Source organism: Chlamydotis macqueenii, chromosome 21, assembly GCF_036417535.1.
Source record: "Chlamydotis macqueenii isolate bChlMac1 chromosome 21, bChlMac1.mat, whole genome shotgun sequence".
Lineage (NCBI taxonomy): Eukaryota > Metazoa > Chordata > Aves > Otidiformes > Otididae > Chlamydotis > Chlamydotis macqueenii.
In genome coordinates, this window is record NC_141576.1 from 3029971 (window position 1) to 3050927 (window position 20957).

The 20957-nt window shown below is 49.4% G+C and overlaps 1 protein-coding gene across 1 annotated transcript; it reads right to left on the bottom strand.

Annotated features, from left to right (window-relative positions):
* Positions 1–438: 438 nt before the first annotated feature.
* Positions 439–19255, bottom strand: VWA1 (von Willebrand factor A domain containing 1). Its single transcript, XM_010122374.2, has 6 exons — positions 18605–19255; positions 10391–10954; positions 4587–4865; positions 3322–3594; positions 2483–2752; positions 439–1829 (listed from the first exon to the last, which is right to left on the bottom strand). The coding sequence occupies exons 1-6, from the start codon at positions 18675–18677 to the stop codon at positions 1789–1791; spliced, it is 1500 nt and encodes a 499-aa protein (XP_010120676.1). The 5' UTR covers positions 18678–19255; the 3' UTR covers positions 439–1788.
* Positions 19256–20957: the final 1702 nt, after the last annotated feature.

A 20957-nucleotide genomic window follows, 5' to 3' on the forward strand; every position in this document is an offset into this window, starting at 1 on the left:
GGGTGTCATAACCATTGTATCGGTACGGATGAGATGCTTAAATAGCCCTAGAAATCATGAGGCTTTAGTTAAAAAAGAAAAAAACGTTCAGTTTAGCTTACCTCTCCAACTTAGGACGTTCATGTTCTTGAGTACTACGAGTTCTGCTAAGACTTGGGGGACATTTACTTTTTGGCTCCTTGTAAAAGAACTCTTACTGAAGCTGAGGCATTGAGACTGATATATTTCTATTTAAATATTTCTGTCACATTTTGGGAGTGGCATATGGGTAAAGTTCCACGTAAACCAGATGATGAAGTCATGGTGGAATGCTTACTTTTCAGTCATTTAAAGCTGAGACAAATACCAGCTTTTAACCCATACCTCTCATTGGAACAAAAGCTGCACTTAACAGATTTGCCCGTAATGCCATAAAGAATAAAATAATCATTCGATAGCTCTTGTATTGTATATTTAATTGTTTTCAAAAGGATGCATTACAATTTGGGGGGTTGACACTTTAATGTATTAGTAAACTATGCAGGGAGTTGTGCAAAATTAATTTCTGTCCTACAGCAAGAATGAACAAGATTATCTTATTGCATGAGAGATTCCAGAGGCTTTATCTTCCCCTCAGCACAGAGTCTCCATTAAGATTAATCAGTCACAAATGCGCATTCCAAAGGAGAACACAAATCAGATGAAATCTTCTTATCGAGTTAATGAATGACTCGCCTCTCTCGTCCCTTCCTCCTGTACAGGAAAACAGCCCAAGGCAAACGCTCCGTAAACCTAGGCGTGATGAATTCAGCGCTCAGGAGACAAGGTCAGTGACAAAGTTCCTCTCAGCTCTGAAGGGAGCTGTTTTAAGAGGTCCATAAGCAGAGCTAACGGAGAGTTTGCGGGATGGAGTGACCCTGCGTGGGGGCTCTCCAACATATAGAACAGCTTTAAAAAAACAAAAGTTCCACAGGTAGGACAAACAAGCAGTAAATTTAAAGTACAGCAAGTGTTACTGAGGGAAGGTGTTCCCACTGATGCCGATTTTTGTTACCAGAGAAGTATATACATTTCTTTACAGCCCTAAGCCCTGAATTTTGGAACCAGGCTGCTCCAATGGCTTTGTCACTAGATATTAAATGTGTCTTGGTTGTTTTTTTTTGTCTTCAGCTCCCCTTTCCAAAGAGTATCTTGGTGACAGCAAATTCAAGGCTGGGGCCAAAGGGAATGAATCAGATTTACTTTTGGGCTGCCTAATTTGAGCTACCTGTTTGCGTACACTGGATGAGCTGGAGGAAAGCTGCTCTTTGTCAAGTGTGTGAGCTTCAATGGCTGTTGACAGCAAAAATGAATTTGGCGGCATGTAATCTTTCTCTGAGTGCAGGTGCCCAGAATAAAAGGCCAGTGCAGTAAACAGCTGAGTCCTGAACATGCTCATAAGCTGCAAAAATAAAACCATATAAACATTTAATAAATAGAGAACAGGCAGTAAGCAAGCAGTAGTGAGGATTCATCACTTTGCCTTCTGTTTGTTATTTGTCAGGCGTGTTCGTATAAAAGAGGGTACAGATTTGGGATCTATTAGTCAGACTGGTTGTTCCATCCAGCCAAGCCAAACCTTTAAGCTTTGGGAGAACTTGGCTGAGCATAGCCTTTAGGCTTGACAAGCAGGACACCTCAACAGACAGTGCAGGCTGGGAGATGATCTGTGAGCTTTCCGGTTTCCTCCCCTGACCCCTCCTTTTAGTCCAAGTCTTTGTCCAAGCAAGATTCCTTGCTCTGCAGGGAATCAGTTCACTCCAGAGTCTGTCATGCTCTCTGTCTGTGCTTATATCCTTGGGCCTCTGTAGCTGGGAAAAACACAAAAAATATAATGTTAACTTTATTCACCCGTTCTCCAAATCAGACTGAGTCAGAGATCTCATCCCTGTGGTCATCTTCACTCTGGCCTCTTGCTGGGAAAAAGGCTGTGCTTCTGCACTGTCACACAGCTTCTTTTTAGCTCTTACTTCACTTCAGCCTATCAAGAATCCCTCTGTGTTTCATGAGAGTAAGTGGCTTCAGGGTAGTGGAAGGAGGAAAGCAGATGTGTTGTGTCTTAGTAGCCGTATTTAATAGTTTGTCCCTGCCACGTTGGAAAGTGAAGGGTAGCCAAGAGTTCAAATGACTTTTAAATAGTGCTTCCAATGCCCATGCCAGTTTTTAGCAGTCTTCCCGCCCTTATCCCGAAATAGTTGTAGGACTGTCTCCGCTGTACGCTTTTCCTCCTGCCTGCAAACATAACGCCACTAGGAGGAGTACCGTTATTAAAAATGGGGAAAAGAGCCCATTTTTGGACAGTACCTTTTGGGCTGGTAGCTGTTATGAAGCCTTATTGGCAAGCTAATTGATGAACACAGAATATTTCAGCTCCTCTGTGTTGGATCTCCAGCACCTCAGTGCCCTTCAGGACACTTTCCCTTGGCTACAGTGCCCCAGGATTCTGCCTTGCTCCCCAGCTCACCTGGCTGCACGCGCGCCATGCGGCATAGCCTTTTGCCTGGCTGGTTCTTGTACACGGGTTTCACACACACTTTGTTAGTGGTGCCTGCAGCCAGGTCTGTGAGGAGCACGCTGTGGACCTGTGGCGAAACACTGATGACAGATGAAGGGCCAGTTTGCCGCCGGCATCTGACTCTGTAACCAAGGACTTTCCCGTCTGCAGCGTCCCAGGAGGCTTTCAGGGTGTTGGAGCCCATGTCTTCAAAGCGAAGGTGCCTCACTTTGGAGCCCTCTAGAGAAAGAAGATTCATGTTACTGTGGGGCATAATTAGTCCTTAACTTTGTCCTGATACTAGCACAAAAAACTTTTGTTAGCGCTGTTAGGCACTGGCTGGCCACCTCCCACACCCTCAGCTGTCATTCTCTGAGCTCCCAACTCCTGAGTCCAAATAAAAGGTAGATTTTGCTTCCTGCGGGGTCTTCAAAGCGCAAGCTGTTGCTGATGAAATTTCCACCTCCCTGGTGCTACATCACACCACAGACACTGAGGAGATAAGATGGAAACGCAGTTTTCTTTCCTCTTTAGGGAGATTTGGGGATCTAAAGCCCATTCTGCTTGTGTTTGAACTAGCAGTTGGCAGTAATAGCAGTCATAGTCAGCAGTGTGTCTGATTTTCTTTCAGTCCTATGCCTTAAATATCTGCTACATATCAGGTGCTGTTCATCAGAAGCTGCAGCTTTCCCCTTCCCCAGTAACTGGGCCGACCGAGTTCTCCGGCTTCACCTTAGGGCAGATGATCCGCGCAGAGAAACAGGCACACTTCAGAGACTCCTTGTCCCCATACAGTGCTGCTCACTCACCTTCCTGGGTGCACGCTTTAGCTGACAGGGATTTCTCCTGTCCCGATTTGTAGATTGCAGTCACTGTCACTAGATAGGTTGTGTTAGGTGCCAGATTCTCCACCACAGTGCTGTTATGCTTGCCATCCACCTCCAGCAGCTTCACTGAGTTCCCGGGGAGCGGTCCGTACAGGATCTGATAGCCGATCACGCTGTCCAGTGTAGGAGCCCAACTAACATGGAAGCTGTGTGGCCCAGACTCCGAGATGAGAACCTGAACTGGGCTTATTTCCTCTGAAAGAAATGTAAAAAGATGTGAATCAGTGTGTAATTCAAGGCATAAGAATGCTGTCAGAGGAGCATCATTGACCTGCGCCCTATTTGGCTTCCAGGAGGTGGAAGAAAATCCATCCAGCAAGTGGATGTTGATAGTCATCCAAGTCAGCACAACCCAGCAGAGCTCTAAGAAAATGGTTTCTCTAGCTGTGCAGCACGGAGGGAGCAAAACTACTCAGCCAAGTTCGTCTTGACTTTGTCACCCCAGCTCAGATTTTCAGTGTACCACTTTTTTGCACATTGCTCATCCGACGTAAATCTGAGTTGTTTTTCTGGCCCAAAGGACTAGTCTGCACAAAGGGGCTGGCTTCCCCCTCTCCTTCCCTCTTACACAGGGATTCCCCAGCACTGGATGTGCCTGCCTGGAGGAGGGGCATGCACCTGCCTCAAGAGCACTACTCTCCTGTAGTGGCACCTGCAGCGTCATGTAGGAGACAAGGTTCTCCTTGTTCCCATAGCAGCTGCTCAAGCTGTGAAGGTCAAAATTCCCCTTTGGCAGTAACCCACACAAGGCAGCACTGCTTCTGCCTCACCATCGTACTGGGATAGTGAGGAACTATGTGCAACAACCTGTGCTTTATCCCCAGTGGGCTCTACACCTCGGCCCTGTTAAATACTTGCAATCTGCAGCTCCTGCTGCCTTCTCCCACGGCAGCGGCTCAGCTTTTCTCCAGACTCATGCATTTTTAATGTTGGAAGGGCATCCTACGACCATCAGACCTTATCTCCTGTTCCAGGCAGTCCAGAACATCTCTGTAAGGAGAGAGCTGCCAGCTGAGTGCCAGCATAAAGCATCTATCTCCTTATTATGTTCTGTGCTGACCACAACCGTTCTCCAATCAGACCATGAGGCTGTGGGATGCAGACCAAGGGCTGTCCTAGTTGCTTTATATACGTGAGGCTCAGCGTAGCGGAGAATTCCCCCTTGGTCACGATTGTGCGTATTTTACCTGCCAGTGTCGTAACTCTTGTTGTCTGGGGAGGAAAGTAGTGGACGTTGGATTCAGGAATGAGCGCCACCTCGTAAGTAGTTTCCGGTGCAAGGTTGCTTAGCACGAGGCTAGTGTGAGCCCCAGACACTTGCTTTGTCCTCTTCCTTGCTAGATCATCTGTTGGGGCATACTCCAAGGTGTAGTAACTAGTTTCTTCAGAGAGGAGTTTGGGCCATATCAGGCGGAAGCTGCTTGAAGTGATGTCCACTGCATGGAGCCGATTTGCTTGGATAACATCTGGAAGAGAAACAGTAGCAAGAAGCCACTACTACATGCGCAGAACATGGCACATCTGAAACACAGGCCCTTCTGGATGGGAGATGTAGCCTGCAGCAACACTGGATGGCAGCTGAAGGTGCAGCCAAGCCCCTTCACAGCAATTCAGTGAACCAGACTCTCTCTGAAAGGTTCAGGAGCACAAAACAAAATCCTTGAAGCCAAACAAAGCCGAAAAAATGTGAACCACATTTCAACTGAAGCAGCAACGTTTGGGTCTTTACATCACTCCTACCTCTTGGACAAGACGCTTTCACTAAACAGAGCTTGCAGAGGGAACACATGTGTCTCCAGCTGCCATGAGGTGGCATTTTGGCTACAGCAATTGCTGAGGTGTGTCTGTGCACAGCAGGCTTCAGCTCAAGAATACTACTGCACCCTGCCTCCTAGATATGTCCAGCCTCAAACCAGTTTACCACAAGCCTCCAGGTTGCTCTGCAAAGCCCCAGCTGTCCCCCTCTGTTCTCTCTGCCTTTTCCTCTGTGCTAAGGCCAAACGATGCTGGTGATCTGCTGTGACAGAGAGGTGTGGCACAGCAGGAACCATGCCCCTGCCTGCCCAAGCCTGCCTTGTGCCACCAAGAATTAATCTGTAGCAGCCGCTACTGCCCAACAGATGTGTGGGAGTCACTGACCTGGCCAAACCGGCAGCTTCCCACGCTCAGCAAGACATTGCCACATACTCAACAGGGCAAGCAACACTGGCACTGCCTGTGACAAGGCTGGAGACAGAATTTGGGCATCAAAGGCATCAAAGTTCCAAACTCCTGTGGTCAGCTCATCCCAACCTCCCTGTGGAAATCACCTACTAGTGAAACCAAACCACTAAATTTTGTCCTGCATGTGAAGCAGCCCAGAGTCTGAAGAAATACATTTCTCCCTGCTCTCTGCCTGTACCCAGTGGCCAGGAAGAACGGGCAGCAGCTGGGCAGCGTCCAGCGTGTGCTGAGCCGGCTGCATTCATCCCAGCTGAAGTCACTCCCTGCAGTGTTTCACAGAGCTCCTTTGTTTTGTGACATTCAACATTCAGCGCCACTCTAGTGCTATCCTGCCTGTTTCTCCCCCTGCACAGAGGCTTCTCCTCAAGGCTTATGCTACCTTTGAGTTCTAGACCCTAAATGCCAGACACTAATACCTCTTCTGACGCTCTGCGGTTCCCTCAGCTTCCTCTGCTACTTGACCCTTCCTACATGCATGGTCTCCTCAGCCCATCTTGGGCAGAATTCCACTGTTCTCTGGTTTTCCAGAGGGGTGGAAACACACAGGACTTTGTTTCTAGCTCCAGGGAAGTGGCGTATGAAGACATACCATCTCAAGCTTAAATACTTCAGAGTACCGTAAACAGCTCTCGCTGGCTGCCCATCACACAGAGGTAAAGGGAGACACGAAAGTCTGCCCAGATCTGCAGGAGACTAGGGAGTAGCCTTGCACTCTCAGGCCTGTCCTTTAACTGGGAGAAGATCAGCTCTCCTCCTCTGAGCTGCTCCGAGTCCCTGCCAACTTCTCTGTACCAAGTAAAGCAGCCTCAGTTTTTCCCTCTGAGCTGTTCCTTGGCTCTCCCAGGCAGGCAGGAACATTTCCCTTCCTCGTGCCCTGCCCGCTCCCGTCCACACGCTGCCAGCCAGCAGCTCTCCACCCAGCTGGAGCTTGGAGGAGGTAGAGGGTGGGAGGCAGCGACTGCACCCTTCTGTGAGCCCCGCCACTACCAGTGGCCAAGCCACAAAGGAACAGGGAACAGAGGACAGGCTTCAGCGCCTAAAGCCCTGCCAAAAGCTTGGGGAATGGAAGTAAGTGAGCTTGGAGGCAGGGCCCTGGGACCCAGTGAACAAATGGGGCAGATTAAAGTGACAGGGTGCAACACCTGAGGGACATGCTGCAGGAAGCCCACAGCAAATGGCTCTGTCCCTTGTTGCTTGTGATATGCTTGCCTTCCACCTCCTGCCTCCTGCTGACTTGAAACACCGCTTCACAGTCACAAGCTTGCTGGCATCTCGTGAACGCCGGCGAGGTTGAGATTAGACTTGCAGGAATGCTGCTACTCTCATGATGCATGTAAGAAACACAGTCAGGCAGCAGATGGGCCTGTTCTCGCCCTGTGTACATGGTCCCCTCTCTGTGGAAGCTTCAGGTAGGACCTGGGACAAATCACTTCTGCTTTGTGGCTCTATTTCCCTACTTTGATGTGGATGGCAGGAGGGTTCCGATTCTAGGAGGGGGCAACACACTTCACAATTATCAGGGGGGACACTGAGGGTCTGAAATTGCTCCCTCTGGTCACTTGCTTACATTCAGTGCTAAATGAAAATGTCAGAGGACTCTAGGCTCAAAGCCTTCACTGCAGCAGAAGTCAGCCAGGACCTTGTTTCAGGTCAAAAATGCGTTACCCTCAATAAGCAGAAGTGGCTGAGGTTTTGTGGCTGCTGGGCAGGTGGGCTCCTGCAGAACTTGGCTCAGAAGATGGTGCCAAAGGATGAAACAAGTCAGCCATTGTCAGTTCAACTGAGTGAGTGAAGAGCAAGTGGATGCTAGCACAGAACCTGATGTCATCTCAAAGGAATGCCTTGGTTTCACAGTATTTGAAGGTCCTTCCCAGAAGGAGAGCACCAAATGCCATATATTGGGTACATAAAATACAAGATGCAAGGGAAGAAGCCTGAGCTAGAGTCCTCGTTCCTTCACAGTAGGAAAGGCAGAGGTTCAGGAGCCAGCTGTGGCTGTGGCCATAGCAAGGTTGGCTAGAAACTCTAGCCTGCTGCATTCCGCAGACTCATTTTGTCAGGACAACGTGCCAAGGATAAAGAGAGGGAGCGAACACATGTAGGCATCCACAGTCCCTGTCTTGCACCTTTCTGCGCAGTAGCGTTACTGGAACCATTTCAAGTCTGCCACGTCTAAGCAGCAGCCCAGACCTTCTCTGCTCTGTGACACAGCCATGTTTTTAAAAAAGGGAACCGGGGCACAGATATCATGTCCCTCAGCCTCAGCAGAGCCTGTAGCAGGACAGAAATATAGTTCAGAAGGGTGAGGCACCTTCCTTTTGCCTCCCTATACAAGTAGGGGCTGTCTTGAACTGAAAACCCTTGTTGTGAACTCCAGACTCAGCCATAACAGTTTGTTATGTTATTTTTCTACTCACATCTGTGATCAAATTTCTGAAGGAAAAAAAAAAATGCTTCTTAACTGAGCAACCCCTACATAAAGGCATCTGTCTTTGTATAGTGAGGTACAGCTGCAGAGACTGAACTTTTCCACCTGAGGCAATAGCAACTTGGTGGCCAGGGACCATTGTGCTGGAGTAGCTATGGAGCAGGCATGAAACGCCCCGTTCCTGGATAGGAGGTGGAGGGAGGTGAGCAACTCTTGACAAAGCTTGTTTGTGCACCCACAAAAGGCTTTTTAAAACCAGTAGCAAGAGATGAAGATGAGATAGCAACGATAACAAAAACAGAGTTGGAAAGGCCTAATTTCTGCCTGCCAAGGATCTCCCTGCTGTCCCAGGGGCCAGAAGCAGGAACGGTGGTGACGAGGGCTGCCTCCTCCAGGCAGGGAAGAGTAGACGTACGTGGCTTTATTAAGGCTAACTCAGGTGATGTTACCAATGTCTGGTATTTTGCTTAAAGCACCTGGATTCATGTGGGACTCTCACCTTCCATTAAAACCCCAGAGTAATAAATTTTAGACCTGGTGGATGCACAGAATACTGCCCTCAGGCATGGCAGAGTATTTATTACCTTTGCAGATCTTATGATCTTCAAGACAATCTTGTGCTGCAAGGATATGCAGGTGATTCCTCATTTTGGGATGCTATTTTATACCATCTGGATTCAGGATGCTCTAGCAGCTGAAACACCCACTTGAAATGAAATATCTAGGGGTCTGTGTGGCATCTGGTACAGTAGAAGGACTGCTGGTACGGCTCCACACTCATACAGGAGAGAGATGGTTGACTGGAGGAGAACGTAGTCCCTGGGTGTGATTTGTTCAATGGTCATGGTTGGAAACAGGAAGAAATTGCTACATGCAGAGGGTTCTGTGGGAAGGGTTACTTGGACACTCCAGAGGCTGCTCTAACCAACGAACGTAGCAGAAGCCAAATGGAGAATTAAAACAGGATTTCCAATGGAGAGAGAACCTCCAGAAAATGAGTGGAAAGTTTGCAAAGTCATAGTAACTCACTCAGCTTTCCAAACAAATCCAGGGGCATCTGGGAGGCTGAGGCAAAACCCCTGCTTTGCAATCACAGGCACTCCCACCGTGACGGCATTCAGGAGCTGCAAAAAGGACATGCATTGTGCAGTGCAGCATGCGGATTAGCATGAGACATTCCTCTTGGCTTCCAAATGCCTGTCTCCTGCCCCAGATTATAGCTTTGCGTCTCCTCAGCCCCTTTCCTGGATGCTTTGAGAAACAGGACTGCTGAAAAATCAGAACTGCTGGCTGTTCCTGCTCTCTGCGCAGCAACCGCCACAACCGTGCTAGCAACAGAGAGGCAGCGGTTGGCCTGCTGAGCCTAACAAGTTAGGGCTGGGATTGTCTTCCAAGGGCTGTGCTAGCCAAGTCAGGCTATAGATCTGGCGGATGTAGAACACGTTACAACAGGGGATTTATGGAACAAAAACATTCTTCTACAGTCTTAATAATGATAGCAACCAACATCCTTAATTGCTCTTTGTAAGAGAACAAGAGCTGGCAGCCACTTGTAGGCAGGAGTTGGATACCTCAGTGTGTGCCAGCCACTGTGCCTGCTCTCGCTGATATATCTAGGAAGTCAGATCTGGAAGAGTTTGAGGGAGCTGACAGGACCAAACCCTTCCCAGGCATACACATCCCTTTTCGTTTATTCATTGTGTTCAACACATTTATGTCCTCTGCCTCCATCAGATGGCATATAGCCAGCCAGAATTTTAGAGAAAAATATTCACCTTGAATGTGAAAATCAAATTCCAGGGGCTGAGGCACCTTGCTCCCGCAGTCAGCAGCCTCTTGCTGTAGTTAAATCACTGCCTGTTTGGGAACAGGCAGTGTTTGTTTGGTTAACAATTAACCTGTGCAGGTGGGAGCATTTTCATGCCACGCTTCAACTGTGCAGTTGCCTGTAACTTGCATGATTAATTTCAAAGTCTTGTGAGTTTTTAAGGAATCCAGATAAAATGGTACCTGAGCCTCCTTCCTCCATTAACAATTGAACAACTCCTTACAAACACAAGTTCAGCTCACTAACAGGTTTAAGGGAATTTGTCCCAGTCAGTCATGGGACCTTCCAAGGGGAATAGAAATATTTCTTCCAGACCTCCTAAAAGCCTTGGTTTGTACTTAGACCTATAGCATTGGGCACAAAGCACCTCGGTTTGGTAGGGCAGCAGCTGTGGGTCAGGAGGACCGTTGGTTGTAGGAGATTCTCACACTGCCTGCCCTGCAGAGCCAGGCACTGACTCACATCCAGCCCTGCTGCAAACTCCTAGTGACCACAACCCAGCCCCACTGTACCTAGGATAGCATCTCGAAGCTCCTCTGTGATGATGGGTAGGTCATCAACATCCACAAAGTGCAGGTGCTTCTCAGGAGGCTGGCTGGCAGCAGCAGAGAGTTCCAGGTAATTCCCCCGCCCAGTGCTGACGATGAAGACTGTTACTCCCATGTCCTTCAGGAGCTGCATGGGTTCAGAGATGTCATCAGTGGAGAAACCATCTGTCACCCAAACCAGTACCTTGGGCACATCTGGCCGGGCACCAGCTTCATCACTGAAGAGCTTCTCCTTGGCATAGGAGAGTGCTTTGCCTGTGTTCGTGTCGCCCATGAGCTGTCGAGTGTCCCGGATGGCTTGCTGCAAAGTCCCACTGGACAGGTACCGGTCAAAAGGGAACTCCATGGTGGGCGTAGTGCTGATGTGGATGATGCTGGTCTGAACATCTTTGGGGCCAAAGGTGAAAGGTTGCACAAGGTCCCACATAAATTCCTTGACCCTGGAAAACTCATAGTAGGAGACGCTGCCAGAGCTGTCCAGCAAGAAGAGGAGGTCTCCCTCTGAATTGGAAATAGGCGGCTGGGGACCTAGCAGGAGGAGAGAGAGGGAAGTGTTAGAGAAATACTGTGAAGCCATCCCTGCACACGCATCTGCTAGGAAAGCTTGGTTATCTTGGGCCAAATCTCAGACTTCAGTGAGAATTTTGCCGGGTAGAGACCCAGCTGAACAGCATGGTTGTGACCTGTGTTGGACTATTTGTCTCCCCACTGCTTTCTTTGGGTTCCGTCTCACTTTGGGATGTCACAGCTGCTCAGCCTCAGTGGGTTACTGTACGGAGAGAGGCCAAAGCACGGGAAGGAGCTCTGGGAGGCACTGCAGGACAACAGCTTGGTGCTGGACTCTCTCAGCAGCACACTTCAAACAGACCACTTAGCCCACAGGGTTTCACATTGTCCAGGAGAGTAAGAGACACACAGAGGAACAGTTGGAGCATCTCTGATACAGCAGCAGCAGCCCTGAGCACTGGTGCCGTGCTTGGGCCATCGCTGTGAACAATGGCACAATATCAAAGCACCCAAGTGTCACAGCTGCCGTGCTCCACGTGCTTCGGTCAGTTGAGACAAACAGAGACTCACAGTAAACAGCACATCTTGGCCCTGCTGTGTGCGGTTCACCCGCTGGCTTTTGGCAGTGGCCAGTGCTGCATACAAGTTTGATGTTTTGGAGCTCGCTCCTCTCACGTGTTCTGCACCTCACCCAGATCAGTCTTCATTCCACAGAGGTAAGGCTGAAGATGCATCTCTCCAGCTGCTGTAGTGAGCTCTGCAGGAGCTGGCAGAGGAGCTACCCCTGCCTGCATTGGCTCCCTGCTCTCCAGGCTTTGTTGCCAGATTTGTTTTAAAGTCATGTTTTACACATTTACAAAGATAAAAAGAGACAGTGAGGAGGAACAATAGTTGCATTTTTCCCTCTTTTCCATTTACATGCATGATCCCTACTGTTCAAGGAGCTGCTTGGATGACCAGAACAGACCTCATGTCTCTCAGAGGAAAAAGGCCAGTCATGGGAGAGGAGAGGCAGGCCAAAAGACTGAAAAACTGGGATGAAATATGCTTGAATTCAGCCTAATGCCTAACTCCTGAGAAAACACAGCTTCTCGTGGAATGAGGGCAGGATGAATGCCTGATATTTATCTGGTCCAAATTCAGTCAAGATGCACAACAAGTGGGAGTAGAAAATGCCATTGCAGCAGTGAAGGGAAGTGATTTCCCAGGACATTAATCTCACCTCCTCATTCTTGGGTCCTGCACAGGGACAGGGAGCTGGAACAGGACAGGGAGACAACACAGGCAGGGTGGAAGAGATGCCCTGGACCTGACACTGCAGGAGCAATGGGAGCTCTGGCTCCCGAGCACACCTGGCACTTCCACACTGCACTCACGCAGGACCTGCAAGCGCTGCACAGACCTACAAAGCCTCAGGACAGTCTTTCCAGGCACCGGTTATTAACCCGTTGCAGATAAACTGAAAGGCCAGGGCAGTGGATAGAGGCAGGAGATGAAGCACAGGAATAGAGACAAAATACTACCTGCAAGTCCTGCATCCCACTCCCGCTGCCGCAGAAAAAAACCCCACGCCTCCGAGCTATGTCAGCTTGCACTGACACCTCTTGTGTTACACAACATCCTGAGTACTTTCTGCTCCAAGCTGAGGTGGACGTGTTCCAGGAGCTGGGAACATTCCTCACCAGTCCGAGCCAGCAGGTCAGTCGTGCCCCGTGCCAGGGAGCAGCCTCTGCCATCCAGAGCTGCTGCTCTGGGCTAACGCGCAGCAGTCCCACAGGAAGAGGCAAACTGCTGGTCACAAGACAGAGAGCAATTGCCAAGGTCAGGAGCGACTCTGGGCCCTAGGACAGCTTATAGGTTTATCCCATTTTACAACAATGGCAGTGCCTGGAAGGAAAATGAGTTGTATTTGGAAAAGAAAGAAATGATAAAGAAACCTGATGAAAAAACCTGCTGGCTCTCCTCTCCCGGGAGAGGTGGCTGATTTGCAGAACTGGCAGCCTCTTAGTTCAAAGGCTACAGTCCACGCAGGACTGGCAGAAAGCTCCCTGATTTATACCGCTGCAGGCAGGAAAGCCTGGAGTGGAGGGACTCCTCCCTAGATCGCTTTTTAAAAGCTAGGCCAATTTGAGGTTTTCTTGCTTTTCTGAATACATATTGACCTCCTTTCCCAGATAGTCTGAGGAGCAGCACCTCAAAGGGGCTCTGGGACAAGATGTCTGGGAAGGGGCTGCAGAAGAATGCCATGTCAGGAAGAATGTGCTTCTGAGGGTGTGGCCTGGAGTCCCGCTCATTTGACCCATTTTCTTACAATTTCAGTTAAGGGGATGACTCCTTCTACCGCTGGTAAAGCTTGCGAAATTTACAACAGCTGGAGTATCAATAATGAATTTGGAACTCTTTTAACCACCACCCTGCTTTCTGACAGCTTTTGAGGTGCAAGAAGGGAGAAAAAGCCTTGGACCAGAGATTCCTGCCTGCCCATTTGGGCCCCTTTATCAGTGAAGAGATCAGGAACGCGGGGTGGCCAAGCACCGTGGGCTCTGGATGGACTTGGTGCAGCACACAGCGCTTGAGTGCTGGAGTCGTGCGTGGGAGCCAAAACCACAAGGCAGTAGACAGCCAAAATGGAAAGGCTCCTGTAAAATTAATTGCTCCAAGGAGACAGCTCATGCAAACAGTTCTCCCCCTGCAGAAAGCCATGTCAAGGCAGGCCCAGAGACAGCAACGGGCCTGGCAGAGATGAGCAGGGGGTTGCCACGCCAGCACTGGCACATAGGAGATGGCAAAAGCAAGAGGAGGGAACGGACCAGGGCAGAAGAACGATGAGTGGGTATAAGGGGTCTATTACACGTCCTGACCGCAGAATCTAACGACCCGAGCACAGAAAAGATCACAAACCAGCGAGAGCACAGCCATTCAGGGTACAACGCAAGGGGCTCAAGGGGGAAAGCAGAAGGTGCGTAAGTGGTTCAGAGCCGCAGGAGACTCGATCCTCTTCGCCCAGTCTTCTTTGGGACAGTCTTTACCCTGCTATTTATTTCAGATGTCTGCCTGTTCAGCTAGGGCGTGAGCGCCTGGGTCTGTCCCATGGCAGGAGTGTTCGTATCCACGTGCTCGGGAGTGCCAGGAGGAGGTACGCTCGAGAAAGGGCTGGGCGTGCTGGGAACGCCTGCAGGATGGGGGACAGAAGTGACCTGTGTGAGTCAGGACCACGCTTATTGCACGTGTTACAGTATAAGCGTGCATGGGAAGAAAGCCAGAGCATTTGCACACATGATCTGCAAACATGCAAATGAACGTGTTGCCCACAAGTCACTGTGCTGCTACAGAGACCGAGGCAGCACAGGAAGCACTCTCCGGTGGCAGGTGCTGGCTGAGAGGGCAGAGGCATACCAGATCCATGACGACACAACAGGAGAAATCAGATGGAGTCTTCAGAAGTGGAGAACATCAGAATTACTTGGAGGTGACTAAGCAAGAGATGCTAGGATGAGGCAGGAGCGGGACCTGCGATCTACATGGGTTACAGCTAATTCTGCGTGGCCCAGCACAACTCAGCCCTGTGTTGCAGACACGCACACCTAGCAACCTGACATTCAGAGCTGAGCAGAAAATAAAAGCAAAGTCCAGCAAGCTTTCCTGCATGCCTACAAGAACTTGCGATTTCATCACCACATCACACAGTAGAGCTGAGCCTGTGACCGACAGGTCCCTGCCACTGAGCTCCCCACCTCCTAATTCCAGCACGGCAGAGCAGCAAGGGCTTTGTTTAGAGTTCCTAGCTGCATGAAGCAAGTCAAACATGTAGCCACAGCGCTCTGCTTTCCCCTCCACTGGAAGAAGTACAAGCCACTTACTTGGCTGGCAAGAGAGATCTTGGCAACTGGATCACCTCCTCCCAAGAGAAACAATGATGTTCTCCTTCTCCTCTCTGCTCCTCATCAGTTTGAGGAGTGTCACTCGTTTCCTGAATGTCGCAACAAACAGCTGTGAAAGTTTCTGACCCTGGCAGGGCAGGGATCAGTGGCCAAAGGACATTCCTCGTAAGTGGTAAACAAAGTCACATGCGCTAGCGCTCTGTAAGGGGAATTCTGCATGCACCACGAGGGAGCAGATGCGAGCAAAATCCCACTGCCGCCAGAACTGCCTGCGTGGGGGAACACATGGGTGAAAACCAGCATAGAGCCCCTGCTCAAAAGAGAAGAACGTCAACGGAGGGTCAAGGCCCTGTCAAATGACTCTCTTGACTGTACCCTGCAGCTCTGCGGCACCAGGAGAGCAGGGCATAACGTTAATATCCTTTAAACACTGGTTTGACCCATCCTACGTTACTGGAAATGGCTGTGTTAATAAGGAGGCTCTGCAGGAAGAGCCGCAGCTGGACACCACAGTGTTCTGCCTGGAGGGCAGAAAGCATTGATTAACACAAGTATTGGTTAACAATCAGTTAACAAAAGCAAGAGTTACACTGGTAGGCAGGTATACGCTTTGGATTGTCTGTGGGTGGAGCAGGAGGCTAATCGTTCATACAGGCAAATACCATCACAGTTACCTCTACTTGACACTCAGCTCTGCAGAAGACAGAAACAAATTCCTCCCATTTAGATTTTGTCAGCAGAAAGGGTCCATAAAAAAAAGTCTAGACAAAAGGTCTCACTACGTCAGGAGTGTGGCAACTCTTATAAAGCAACTGGACACTGCATCGTGCTTCCGTTCAGGTTTAGATTCTCAATTCCCTCATCTTTCTTCCTGTTCTTTGTCCTTCATCCAATATAAACATGCCATCCGTGCCAGAGGTGGGGCTGTGGAGATTCCTTACCAGTAAATCCGTGCATTACGCAAGCAGCTGCTGTTTTCAAGCAATTTCCTTGCTTTATAGCAAAAAAAGATCGGCTGTTGGGCAAGATGCCAAGTGAAGATCCTTCACTTTCAATGGGATTGTGAGAGAAGGGGCATCCATTAGCACCTCCCTGCCTCCTGAACTGTCAGGAGCTGAGGAATAACTCTGGAGACCTCATCTCATTGCTGTTCTGTGCTCTACTTAAGTCTAGGGAACACCAGAGAACGCATGGCAGCATCCTGGTGTCACCCTCTAGCTGATACGTGGTCAGCAGACACAGATCACTCATGCAAATAAGTGTTTTGAAGGGATCAGTATGGGAGCAAAATGTCACCGTGGAGTCGCAGTGCTGCCTGTTGAGAGGCTTGGTTTTTCCAGAAGAAAAACAGCCAGTCAGGCTTCTCTGTCTGACAGCAAGATGCTGACAGGAGACATCCGCTTCAAGAGCTCCCTGTGCTCTCAGCTGGGACCTGAACACATGCTCCATGGCTCATTTACAAGAGACTTGGAACTTGTAGAGCGTTAAGGATGTAACAGCCAAAAAAAGATCATGTCCTATCTTGGTTAAATAAGTTTTAAATTCCATGTTTTTCTCCCCTTCTCCCTGTTCAACCATGCAAGGAAAAATGTTCTCCTATGAGTGGAGCCAGGTTTGGAGGCTGAAGAATGCAGTCTGTGCTTCCCTGTGGCCCCTGGGGATCACAGTGAGAGGCAGGAGGAGAAAGAAACACCTCTCCCAGAAAGAGAGGTATCCCACCAAGCGGGGCCTGTGCCATGGGAGGTGACTAGATCACAGCCTATTTAAGGAGCTGAGCCCCACCAAGCAAAATATACTTGTGTGACTAAAAGCACAAACTGCCTGTGCAGGTTCCAGCTCGTCCATGCCACAGATTATAGGCTGTAGGTTGAGAAATGGCCCTTCAGAGAAATTCCTCTGGCAGGAAGGAAGCTGGGCTGCCATCTCTTATGATCTTGTCAGGAGTTTCGCTATCTCTGCTGTTTTACCTGGAGCCTCAGGAGTCCTGAAATCATGGAATTATGCCAGGTACTGAGGTGTGTTTCAGAGATCAGTAAGCGCAGAGCCCTCTACAAAGCACCTATGGATGGGCCATGTCTTCATTTCTCACTTGCTGCACCCACAGGGACAGCAGCATCCTCATCACTTTCTGCTGGTGCTAGTCCAGAGCAACCAGGTAACGACAATCTACGCTTCATTTATCAAAGCCCAAACTATCAAGTGCTGTACTTTACACTGATGCAGAGATCTGAATTTGGACCCAAAGAGGGAAGTGTTGGAACTGGTCATGCGATGCCCTGCCTTCTCTTTGCGCCTTGGTGCACTACATCAATGGCCATTGCCCCGACAAGTAATCGTTCCTGAGCGTGTAGAAGCACCACTGGCCACCCGGTAGCTTCCTCACTTTGTCCGCTGAAGCTGAGAATAAAGCCACGATCATTCACGTTCAGTCAAGTCCCTAGGAAACTGAGTTATGAACCTGCATCCCTACCTCTCAAGCAGTTCCTCTCATTGTGTGGTCATGGCACACCACCCCAGCACCTCCAGACCAGAGCCTGCCGTGCCCACGAGCCCTGCCAGACCGGCTGTTTGCACGAGGCTGCTTTAGGGAGCACCTGGGAGGAGCTAGGATGTCCCCACATCAAAGCTGCTGCAGAGCGGGCACCTTGCCGGCTGGTTCATTTCCTCTAAGGGTGCTTGGCACCGTCCAAATGAAAGTCCACAGGTCAGTACCGCACCACACACACCTTCGCCTCTGGAGCAAGGCAAAATCCTTCTGGAAAGCCACGGCTTGCTTTTTCACATACTCTGAAGTCTGAGCATTGTTTTGAGCCTGGGCTGGAGACCTGCCACATGCACTCCCACGGCAGCAGAAATGCATGACAATAGCAATAACTGCTGCCTGTGTGGACGTGGAGCATTGTGGCAATTCCAGAGGCCGCAGCACCATTCCTGTGTCACTGCGGGACAGAATCCAGTGCCCTGTAAGGGGATCTGGGCTATAGACACAGTCTGCTCTGCGTACCAGGAGCAGAATCTGACCCCAGCAGCCTGGGCTGCTCCCTGAGCCTCAGGACCTCCCGTCCAGAGAGACGAGAGGTTCACTTCTCCTTTCCCAGTGGATTACGTTTCCCAGGTGCGGTGGGAACCAGAGGCAGCCAGCAGTAGCAGATAAAGAACAGAGTCTTTTTCTACTTGGGAACGCGAGGCAGGACAAAAGTAATTTTATCAGCTTAGCCATCTCGATGTGGGCTACGTCTTCTGCCCAGCACCACAGCACAGAAACCAGAAATGAGATATTCGTCTCCTCCGCATCCCTTTCCCTGCTGTCAGTTTTGCGGGACTGACGCTATCATTTTCCCTGAACGGCATCCAAGAGAAAGCATCTTAAAAAGGAAATATCATGATTGAATTACAGAGATTAGCAAGAGAGCAGCAGGACAGGTATAGCATCAATCACTATTTTTACTTCTCTTAATCGATGCACCTCAGTACGTAGGTAACAGTGAGGAGTCAGGACTTTTTCTGTATAATTGCACTGAACTCTGCAAGTTTCTGAAACATTTTCCTTTCCACTACTGGAAACAAGCAAGATGACATTTCTTTCTAATATGGCAATTTTAGAAAGGTTTTTTGTTTGTTTGTTTTGTCCTTATGCCAGGAAAGTAACATACAAGTATAACTCTATACCTAAAGCAGCAATATAACTTCAGCTTTTCTTCTGAAAAGATGTTATGAGAAGCTCAAAGGACTGGGAGGAATGAAGTGGGGGAAAGCAGTAAGGGAATGCCATGCCTTTTCAGGCACTCACCTCTCTCAGGTGCGTTCTGTCCCGCAGCAAAGCGCAGCCACAGACCAAGAGAAAGCACTGCCTTGGCCAACATAGCAAAGTCTGGTCCTGGGCAAACTACCTTAAATCCAAAAGCTCGGCTCTGTGAAGGCAGATGAAAGGCTTAAGATCAGTCATATTACGTGCAAGGATCCACCAGATCCCAGGGTGCCACTTTTACGCTCCTCATGCCTCGAGATCCGACTGCGTTATGTGTGTTTTGCCGGGCTGTGGTGGAAGCTCTGGCTCCTGTAGGCAACTTTCCTTCCCGCCTCCCCCCCCTCCTTTTAGAGTCATAAATCCATCTTGACAGGAATAGCTGGAGGAGAGGCAGAAACAGCACCCCTGCTGCTGTTCCTCTCCCGAGTTAAACTTGCCCCAGGAGCCCGGATTCAATTGCAGGCAGTCGGCGTGCAGCTGGGCTGGTTTGAAAAAAAAATAAAGAAAAATAAAATATATCCTTATAGATAAAAAACTTTGGCCCTGCAAGACACTGGCAGCAGTCCAACTACTGGGGAAAAGAAAAAAAAAGAAAGCTCAGAGAAATCCAAAGCTGTGCTGCTCTGGAATGAACTAGAAAAGGGAAAAACACGTATATAGAGGAAAGAAAAAGGAGAAAGGCTGGGGAGCTGCCCTGCCCTGGGAATATTGGCTAATCTGCTGGGAGGAGGCAGGCTGAGCATTCCTCCAGGTCCTAGCGCTACCCAACATGTGTCCCTGCCCCTGTGCTGCCCCACGGCCGGGGCCAAACACGGGAGGTTCAAACAAAGGCTGGGCCCCGCTGCTTTACCCTGGAGAGGAGCTGGTGCAGAGGTCACCACGAAGTGCAGAGCCTGCGGGAAGCGACCACTGCCGAGGTGGGGAGCACCCGCTGTGTAGGAACAGGCGCGAAGCAATATTCCCTAATACATACAACAGCCTGCTACGTGCCCACGGATTATCTCCCTTCAGCGTGGCGTTAAATACGTCCTCGGGTCTGCGACTTCTGAGTCAAAGGGGACTCACATGGCTGAAGATAGACCTGTGACAAATCTCTTACGGGATGGAGGGGCAGAAGAGTTTGGCAGAGAGCACATACCGAAGACCTTCATGGTCATGCAGCCTCTGTTTCCCTGTATGCAGGAGAATTTTGCCAGAGCAAAACACTGAGCCAATCTAGTTTCCCTTCTCATGGCTGTCCTGCTGTCCATGTGTCTGCTTTTGGCTCCTACTTACCAGGTGGAGGTGACAATAGTCCCTTTCCCTTTTTTCGGTTTAGGTTTTAACATGTACCACTTCTGGACAGATCCAAGACGTTACTAGTAAAGCTGGAAAGTTACACCTAATTACAAAGAGACATCGATCGTCATCTCCTTTACCATAGGGAGTGACCAACAAGGCAGGCTAAAAAGTAGCAAAGGAGGAATATTTAGAAGCTTGTGGGATTTCTGGAACTGATGAGCAATATTTCCTCAGTTTGATTTTCTCTCCCCTGGGAACTGTGAAAAACTGAACAGGAGTTAGGAGCCAAGGAGCTGTGCAGGGCGGAAAAAAAGTTGTATCCCAACTCATTCACCAAATGGAAAGTCAGAACAGACCCACAAAATCGGATCCAGCTGAGAAAGCATGGATTCAGTCAGCTAGTTAAACTTCCTGGGCACTTGTTTGTGTTTCCCCTCCCAGTTTGGTACCCAGCTGCGTCACGAGGGAGCTTTGCGATATCAGGTTGTACGATACCTCAGTCCCACGTAGCATAACCATGCGTGAGTGACCGCCTCACCCACTGATCCGTGCAGGCTGGAATAAGCACCATCCCAGCTACTCAAGAAAATCAGACACCCCTTCTGTCACATGATGAGCATGTAACTTGTGAGATCCCCTCAAAGATGGCATCTGGATCCTGGTGCAATAGCGATGATGACCAAATACTGTTGTTTTTTTCCATTTCCCTGACATAGAGAGCAAGTTATATCTGACCATACACACCATGGGCTTGATCAGTGCCTCTTGAAAGCAAGAGCAGACTTTTTCCCCTGACTCAGTGTGGTTTGGCCCTGCTGCTGTCAGCCCAGTGCTTATTTAACAGCCCTCATGGCACAGTCAGCAGGTCATGCAGGTACTCCAGCAGTGAAGCTGTCAGTCTAATCTCGTTTGGCAAGCACGCTTCCAGGGAAAAAAAAATTACACAGCAAAGTAAATCACACCGTGGTCTAATTCATCAGTCTGAGCAAATTCATCGATTCTCATTGCACAGATTTATACTCAGTTCATCGCTGATATATTGACCATGATGGCAGCCAAGAAGGCTTTCCAAACCGCTGTTGAGCACTGTACTTGTTCAGTCACATCCGTGTTC

Excerpts from the sequence above, each read along its gene's own strand:
- VWA1 (XM_010122374.2), bottom strand. The coding sequence starts at position 18,677 with ATGTTGGCCAAGGCAGTGCTTTCTCTTGGTCTGTGGCTGCGCTTTGCT. Across the intron at positions 4,866-10,390 it reads GCTTCGAGATGCTATCCTAG|ATGTTATCCAAGCAAATCGG; the intron begins GTACAGTGGGGC and ends TTTCTCTTCCAG. Across the intron at positions 3,595-4,586 it reads AAGAGTTACGACACTGGCAG|AGGAAATAAGCCCAGTTCAG; the intron begins GTAAAATACGCA and ends CATTTCTTTCAG.